At 47.0% G+C, this 8,717-nt stretch overlaps 1 protein-coding gene across 1 annotated transcript in view; it reads left to right on the forward strand.

Annotated features, from left to right (window-relative positions):
• Gle1 (GLE1 RNA export mediator) overlaps positions 1-8,717 on the forward strand; it is a 25,425-nt gene that overhangs the window by 3,321 nt on the left and 13,387 nt on the right. Inside the window, exons 3-9 of the mRNA XM_021156319.2 lie at positions 165-275; positions 783-931; positions 1,124-1,184; positions 1,714-1,968; positions 4,160-4,388; positions 5,389-5,501; positions 5,647-5,716. Coding sequence (XP_021011978.1) covers positions 165-275; positions 783-931; positions 1,124-1,184; positions 1,714-1,968; positions 4,160-4,388; positions 5,389-5,501; positions 5,647-5,716 — 988 coding nt within the window. The remainder of the gene's footprint in view (positions 1-164; positions 276-782; positions 932-1,123; positions 1,185-1,713; positions 1,969-4,159; positions 4,389-5,388; positions 5,502-5,646; positions 5,717-8,717) is intronic.

Below are 8,717 nucleotides of genomic sequence, written 5' to 3' on the forward strand. Positions count from 1 at the left end.
CTGTCTTCAGACACTCCAGAAGAGGGCGCCAGATCTCGTTGTGGATGGTTGTGAGCCACCATGTGGTTGCTGGGATTTGAACTCTGGACTTTCGGAAGAGCAGTCGGGTGCTCTTACCCACTGAGCCATCTCACCAGCCCCTGATTTCCTCATCTTGTATTTAGAGCACACATGAGTCCCCGTTCCCAGAACCTACTGCACCTCAGTCGTCCCGGGCGAGCAAGGTGGAAGGTTGCATCCGAATGTACGAATTGGCGCACAGAATGAGAGGAACCGTAAGTGAGAGCAGGGGTCGGGGTTTGACACTACAGAGTCGCTTTTTGGGAGATTCTTGGGAAGGAAACTAACTATGCTAATCATGATTTGCCACCCACTGACAGCTCACTTGGGGAGGTAGTGTGACAGTGAACTCTAACTGAAGTCTGGTTCTATTTTCTGACAGGTAGAAGGTTAAGGTCAACCTTAGCTATAGAACAAGTTTGAGACCAGCAGGGGATACATGAAATCCTGTCTCTAAAAAAGCTAGGAAGAAAAAGAATAAAAATAAAAACTAACTATAAAATGTTTTTTTAGAAAAATAAAATATATGGTAAGCAACTTGTGTTACTAAAAAAAAAAAAAAAATTTTCAAGGACAAGTCAGTGCTTGAATATAGAGCTTAATAAAAAAGCAGGTGATCCTATGCTCTGGAGTCTTCTGTGCTCTGAGGACGGAGGGTGGAGGTCCAGGAGCAGATGAGCCAGGTGCTGGGCCACAGCGAAAACAGGTGCTGACCCTTCTAGGAGGGCCTGAGGCAATGGCAGGAGGAGCAAGAGAGGAAGGTGCGAGCCCTCTCAGAGATGGCATCGGAGCAGCTAAAGAGGTTTGACGAGCTGAAGGAGCTGAAGCTGCATAAGGAGTTCCAGGACTTACAGGAAGTGATGGAGAAGAGGTGAGTCTTCCTGAGTGCAGGTATCTGTCTGTGCGATCAGCTTGATGCTTTCCCAGAGAAATCCCAAGGTGAAAAATAGGCAAAGAGGCTTCCAGTCTAGAAAAGTATGCAGCTTTGGAGGAGGCCTAATGTGACAGCAAGGGAGGCAGGAAAGGTCTTGGGAAACACCCCTGATCCTGCCTTGTTTATCAGTACCAGGGAGGCCCTGGGCCATCAGGAGAAGCTGAAAGAGGAGCACCGCCATAGAGCCAAGGTCAGTGCCTGGGACACTTGGCGTGATTGTATCGGTGTCTGTCTCTTGCCTCTTGAGGTTTATCAGTCCATCAACAGAGTCCTTCTGGAGACCTGGTCTGCAATTGTGCTCCTTGGTAGTGGCTCTGTAGTTACTCTTTCATTACTGGGACCAAGGACCCGAGAGGACAGAAGGAAAGGGGAGTGTTTCAGCTCCTGGTTTCACATGGCTCAGAAAGCCTCTGCTCTCTGGGTTTCTCTTTTCTTTTCCTCAGAGCTCAGCCTGTAGGGTAGTACCACCCACATTTAAGCAGCCCCCCCCCCCTTTGTTGATTATCCCTAACAATGTCCTCAGAAAGCTGTAGAGGTGTGATTTGCCACTCTCATAGAGCCAGTGAAGCTGAAAATTGCAATTAACTTATATATTGTCCCTGGGGGAGTCTATTTCCTCAGCCCATCTGTGAAAAGATGTAGCTCACTTAGGACTTGAGCAATGTGGAAAGGGAAAGCCACCCACACCCCAATGACTGACTCAGTGCCCCTTTCAGTAGATTCTCAACCTAAAGCTTCGAGAGGCAGAGCAGCAGCGGATGAAGCAGGCGGAGCAGGAGCAGCTTCGGAAGGAGGAAGGTCAGGTCCGTCTGCGCAGCCTGTACTCCCTCCAAGAGGAGGTCCTGCAGCTCAACCAGCAGCTGGATGCCTCCAGTCAGCACAAAGAACTGCTGAGTGTGGACCTGGCTGCCTTCCAGACCCGGGGCAACCAGCTATGTGGCCTCATCTCTGGCATCATCCGCACCACCGTGGAGGTGAGGATTACAGAATGACTGTTTCAGGTTAGGCACAGCTGCTTACACTCTAATGTGTTTTGTTGGGCAGTGCTGGTACTGGGAGGCAGAGGCAGGCAGATTTCTGAGTTTGAGGCCAGGTTGGTCTACAGAAAGAGTTCCTGGACAGTCAGGGCTACACAGAGAAACCCTGTTTCTAAGAACAAACAAATAAGATGAAAATTAAAGTAATGCCTGCCTGTTGGAGGAATACCAGTTGTCACTTGATAGCGGGATGAGATATGAAGCTATTGGACATTGGGAAAGTGTTTGCCTTGCTCACACAGCTTCCTGGTAGCGTAGCAAATAAGAGATATAAATACATTCAAATAGAGATTAAACTTATTTTATCTTCATTTTATTCTATATTGTATATTTAGCTGTAAATCCCGAGACAGAAGAACCATTAAGTAGAATGGAAGAAGGAAGCGAGTATCTGACAGTAAGCACAAGATGAACTGACATGTAAAGGAAATGCCCATTTATGTGAGCACGTGAAAAATGTAGAGACTGTACAAATTAGGAAATATTGGCCACATACTCTAAAATTTGATGTCTTAGATTCAAAAAGTACTCCTGCAGATTGTGCAGAAGGACAGACTGTTGTCGCTTTCTTTTTCCTCCTCTGAGAGCAGGAATGAAGCACTGGCAGATGGCTCTGAAAGCCAGGACAAGACTTGCCAGATGGGGGCTGGTGAGATGGCTCAGTGGGTAAGAGCACCCGACTGCTCTTCTGAAGGTTCAAAGTTCAAATCCCAGCAACCACATGGTGGCTCACAACCATCCTTAATGAGATCTGATGCCCTCTTCTGATGTGTCTGAACACAGCTACAGTGTATAAAAAAAAAAAAAAAAAAAAAAAGACTTGCCAGATGGCCTTGCACCTGGGCCTGCTGAACCCAAGCTCCTCTCCTCACAAGGTGGCAAGAAAGAGCTAACTTGCTGGAATTATTTGACTTTTTTTTTCTGGGGAGGGGGGTGTCGAGACAGGGTTTCTCTGTGTAGCCCTGGCCGTCCTGGAACTCACTCTGTAGATCAGGCTGTGGCCTTGAACTCAAAAATCTGCCTGCCTCTGCCTCCCAAGTGCTGGGATTATAGGTGTGTGCCACCACTGCCCAGTATATATAATACACACACACACACACACACACACGTCTTGTCTGTGTTCATGTATGTACACTTGTGTGGATTTTCACAGAGGCTAGTTCTGGACCAAGAATTACTTGTGGCTGTGAGCTCGGAACCACTCAGGTCCTCTGTAAAATCAGCGCATGCTCCTCACTGCTGAGCCGTTTCTCTAGCCCAGGGGTTTTTTGTTGTTGTTGTTTTGTTGTTTTGTTTTTTGTTTTGGTCTTTTGGGTATTTTTTGTTTGTTTTGTTGTAGGGTCTTACTGTGTAGCTCAACATGGCTTGGAGCTTAAGGCACTGCTCCAAGGATTGAGAGCTAGGATTGCTGACACAATATACTTGGTTTTGTCACAGACTTTTTAAAAAAGACTGCTGTTTGCAGTGTTGCCAAATGCTTCAAAACATCCTGGCTGGCTGCTGTGGGGGTGGTGACTATGATAAACCTTCGGATGCTATGTTGTGTGGGTGCATGTTTAGAAATCAGAGGAGAATTTTTCAGGGTCAGTGCTCTATCTGTGGAGCTGCAGGTATCAAATTCAGGGTGACATAAGGGTTGTGAAGCAAGGACCTTCCCCACTGAGCTATCTCAATGGCTTTTTCTTTCTTTGAAACGGAGACTCACTGTGTAGCCCTGGCTGGTCTCAGAATTGTAGCAGTCCTCCTGCCTCTGCCTCTCAGGTGCTAGGGTTGCAGGCATGAACCACCACTCCCAGCTCTTTGAATTCTTTTTTTTTTTTTTTTTTTTTTGGTTTTTTGAGACAGGATTTTTCTGTGCAGCCTTGGCTGTCCTGGAACTCACTCTGTAGACCAGGCTGGCCTCAAACTCAGAAATCCGCCTGCCTCTGCCTCCCAAGTGCTGGGATTAAAGGCGTGCGCCACCATGCCCGGCCTTTGAATTCTTAAGAGAACAGGAAATTAGTAGGCACCAACATTTGATCATGTATACTCACTGGTCCAACTGGTCCACTCTAAAAATGTACTGTGTGTAATATGACTCAGCACCACAAAAGAGGTCAATGTTAAGTATTGTCTCTCACTCTGATAGAGTGGTTATCCCACAGCAGAGAACCAAGCTGAGGCAGAGCGAGCCCTGCAGGAAATGCGGGACCTTCTCTCAGATTTGGAGCAGGAGATCACCAGAGCCTCTCAAGTGAAGAAGAAGCATGAAGAGGAGGCACGGGTCAAGCGGCAGGAGTCACAGGTGCAGCAGGGGCCAGGGCCTCCCACCCAGACCTCTGCACCCAGCCCAAGCCCAGTAGGAACACAGAATGAAGGTGGGTTGTGGTGTGGTGTGATGTGATGTGTCACACTACAGGACTGCCCAGTTCATCAGAACTCTTACCTAATGTGTTACATACAGTTTTGGTTGATCTGGAACCAATTCTGTATTGTACCGTCTTCTGCAGTCCTTGAAAAGCCTGTCTCCATCTAACAAGGGTGGCATTCCAGACAGTGCTACTGCTGAGCGTTTGTTTATTCCTTTTGGTGTTTTGAGACAAGGTTTTGTTGTGTAACCCTGGCTATCCTGGAACTTACTTTGTGACCAGACTGGCCTCGAACTCACAGAGATCACCTGTTTCTGACCCCTAAGTGCAAGGATTAAAGGATTCCAACTGTCCACAGTAGCTGGCTGTGATTTTGCCAGCTCCAGATAGTTCCTGTGATTGTGTGATGCTTGGCATTCTGGGGACTTCTCGTCGGGTATATAAATGCTAGGGCCCTTAGCGGTGGCGTAGGTTGCTTGTTGTTGTTGGCTGTGTTTTGTTAAGTAGTTGTGTCCCGAGAAGAACAACAAATTAGATATCATGCTGGTGAAGATCAAACTTGCCCCAAGGAAGTGAACACTCCTGATCATCAGGAAGTCATCTAATGATAAAGTCTCCCCCTCTGACCCCTGACTTTAGTCAGGGATCGATCTCTTTCCTTTCCTCTTTATCCTTTCTCTCCCCTATCTAGTGCTAGGGGGTTGGAAGAATGGAAGAAAGAAGAACACCCCCCCCCCCCAATGTAGCAAAAGGCCGGCTACAGGGATCAGCAGAGCATTGTGTTTAGACCAGATAGTCAAACCTCTTTCTACTTGCCATAGCAGTGTGACCTGGACAAGCAGCTTTTCTGTGCCTGTTTCTGGTTAAATGGAAAACATATTAGTATCGACTCTGTTGTGTGATTGTGACACTGAAGCAGCCAATGCATAGTGTAGTGCTTAGAACAGTCCTAGTGCAGATGCCCTGTCATATAAGCTCACTGCCACTAAGGCCTGTCTTTTGTTCTCAGACCTGCAGGTGAAGGTGCAGGATAGTACGATGCAGTGGTACCAGCAACTTCAGGATGCTTCTGCCAAGTGCGTGTTGGCCTTCGAGGACCTGACCAGCAGCAAGGATAGTCAGGTAGGGGAGAGATGGGTGGCCAAAATTGTGGCCCCACAGCCTGATGTTGTGAAAGAACATACGTGGTGTGTCATGGTCCTTCATTCTAGCAGCACGTGCTCAGCTCTGGACAGCCCCACTTACCAAGTCACCATTCTCTTGACAGACCAAAAAGATAAAGATGGACTTGCAGAAGGCAGCCACCATCCCAGTGAGCCAGATCTCCACCATTGCAGGTGGGTCAGATGGGTGTCTTATATTTGCAAACTCTGATAGCTGTGAGGTTCTTAACAGTGTTCAGGGCTGGAGAATATGGCTTAGTAGCAGGACACTTGACAAGTGTATGCAAGGGCCTGGGCTCCATCCCCACTACCACACACACCCACGTTCAGATGTATGTTGCATCCCTAGGTTTTTCAGTTTTTTCTCTTCAAACAGAAGATAGCTGGGTCTAATAGTACAGGCCTGTAGTCCCAGCTGGTTGAGGGAAAACTGAGGCTGTAGGATCATAAGTTCAAGTACAGCCTGCATGAAGTGCAACTCAGACCCTGGCCCCTGGCCTCCAGATGGCTTTTAATTTCTCATAAAGAGAACTTGGGAAGGAAGATGGGAGAACACCCACCTAGGAAGTCGCTTATAATCCTCACACTTTTCCTGTTTGTTTTGTTTTAGCATCGCCAAACTCCAAGACAGATGTATTAGTATTCTCCCTTAGGAGAGATGTAGAGAATAAGGCCAGACAAAGAAAGACCCTTTAGAGCTAGGGCTCAGTTTGACTTTCACACAGCTGTATGTGAGGCCTCTAGATTCCAGGCTGTACCAACAAGAAATAGAAGAGCAGCTAGAGAGCCCTCTTGCTTATTGTGCCCAGTGTCCTTTCAGCTTGTTGCCAAAAAGAAAAAAAAAAAAAAGCTGAGGAATGTTGGAGATTGTGCCCTGAGGCCATTTGTCCACACTTCCTTCCTGCCCTTTGTGTCCTGAAATTCTTTGTGGAACAGGGCAGAGTATAAATAAACACATCATGTGCTGGGGGTTAAAGTGCTGTTTTCTTTGTCAGTGACAGCAGAGGGGCTGGCTGCTGTGTCCTGCTTGTCCTCATTGCTTCCTCTTGTCACCATAGTCTCACTTCAGCCACAGCCAGGAGACAGAAGCAGCATGAGCCCCTCAGAAAGGCTGTTTTCTTTTTAGTCTGTTTTAGAGACAGAGGTGGCCTTCCTACCCTAGTCAGCTCTTGTAAAGGTCTGCCTTTGTTCACGTCCCCTGTCACCTGCTGACTCTGCTGTGTGTTCCCTTCCTCTGCTGGGTTCCTTTTCCAGTTTCTTTCCCTCAGCCTTTAAATGTGCTTGAGTGGCTCAGGCCACAGCCTTGGCTCCCTAGCTCTTGGGATCAGTCTCTAGTCCAGCCAGTGTTTGCATTTGGCCTGTGGACTATAAGCTTCTGTCTGAGACAGCTCCTGATGGCTGCTCCCCAGGCCAGCCACCTTCTCCTTTGTGAGTTCTTCAATCTCAGGGCCCTGCCTTGATTGTAGTGCTTCCACGGGGCCTGCTGTCACCCCAGAGTTCTGTTTATCCCTTGTAACCCCCGTGGTGTCAGATGTTACTTTTATGCCAGTGACTCCTAACTCCATCCTGGCTCATTCCTTTTTTCCAAGTTTCAGAGTTTATAGCAGCCATATTAGGGCTTCTCTCCTAGCTGTGTTTCGCCTCTCTCCTAACTAGTATATCTTTTCTGTGCCTCTTTTCCTTCCCTTTCCTTTAAGTAGCCAGTTGTCTGATAGACATCAGGAATGGTAGCTGGGAACCGGAAACAATCCACTTGTCTGTGCCTGTTCTGCTGTGAGCCTTCTGAGACCCAGCATACTCTGGATCTAGTGCAGTAAGGTTAAGTGAGCAGAGCGTGGTGGTGCACACCTTTAATCCCAGCACTTGGGAGGCAGAGGCAGGCAGATTGAGTTCGAGGCCAGCCTGGTCTACAGAGTGAGTTCCAGGACAGCCAGGGCTACACAGAGAAACCCTGTCTCGAAAAACCAAAAAAAAAAAAAAAAAAAACCAAGGTTAGGTGAGCAAAAGGAAAAAACAACTTGATTCTCTCACTGAAAATGGCTGATAACAATCAGTGTAGGGAAGATTTCTAAGTGGACATAGGCTGTGGGTATAGTAGCCATATCCAGTATGGGGTAGACGGGCTGGTTGCGAGATCCAGACTTGTTATGGCCCTTGGAAGCTCTTGGTAACATTACTAGCAGGAGTGCACTGGGGAGAGACCTTGTCTTAGTCAGGGTCTCTATTCCTGAACATACATCATGACCAAGAAGCAGTTGGGGAGGAAAGGGTTTATTCAGCTTACTCTTCCGAATTGTGCTGTTCATCACCAAAGAAAGTCAGGACTGGAACTCAAGCAGGTCAGGAAGCAGGAGCTGATGCAGAGGCCATGGAGGGATGTTCTTTACTGGCTTTCTTCCCCTGGCTTGCTCAGCCTGCTCTCTTATAGAACCCAAGACCACCAGCCCAGAGACGGTCCCACCCACAAGGGGCCTTTCCCCCTTGATCACTAATTGAGAAAATGCCTGACAGTTGTATGTTATGGAGGCATTTCCTCAACTGAAGCTCCTTTCTCTGTGATAACTCCAGCTGTGTCAAGTTGACACAAAACTAGCCAGTTCATACGTGTATAGAGGTGGACACATTTAACATCCAAGTTAGTTCATCTATTCTGAAATTACTCATCCTGTCATTTCTGTGATGTCTTCTTAATTCTTTTTGGGTTTCTTCCTATATCTCTGGTTTAAGGGATATTTTTGAGTCACTAGTGAAAATATCACTTCTGAAGGGATTATAGGAACTCGATATTTTCAGCTGAAGATGCTGGTCCTTTGATTGTAGGTACTAGAGTAATGAAAACAAATTCCAGGGCTGGTGAGATAGCTCAGTGGGTAAGAGCACCCGACTGCTCTTCCAATAGTTCAAATCCCAGCAACCACATGGTGGCTCACAACCATCTGTAATGAGATCTGATGTCCTCTTCTGGTGTGTCTGAAGACAGCTACAGTGTATAACATGGAAAAAATAAATAAATAAATAAATCTTTTTAAAAAAAAGGAAAGAAAAAAGAAAACAAATTCCAGTCTGCTTAAGCACTGGAGGAGCAGGGTTTGTCTTTTTTTTTTTTTTTTGGTTTTTCGAGACAGGGTTTCTCTGTATAGCCCTGGCTGTCCTGGAACTCACTTTGTAGACCAGG

The sequence above is a fragment of the Mus caroli genome, chromosome 2, assembly GCF_900094665.2.
Source record: "Mus caroli chromosome 2, CAROLI_EIJ_v1.1, whole genome shotgun sequence".
NCBI classification, from domain to species: Eukaryota; Metazoa; Chordata; class Mammalia; order Rodentia; family Muridae; genus Mus; species Mus caroli.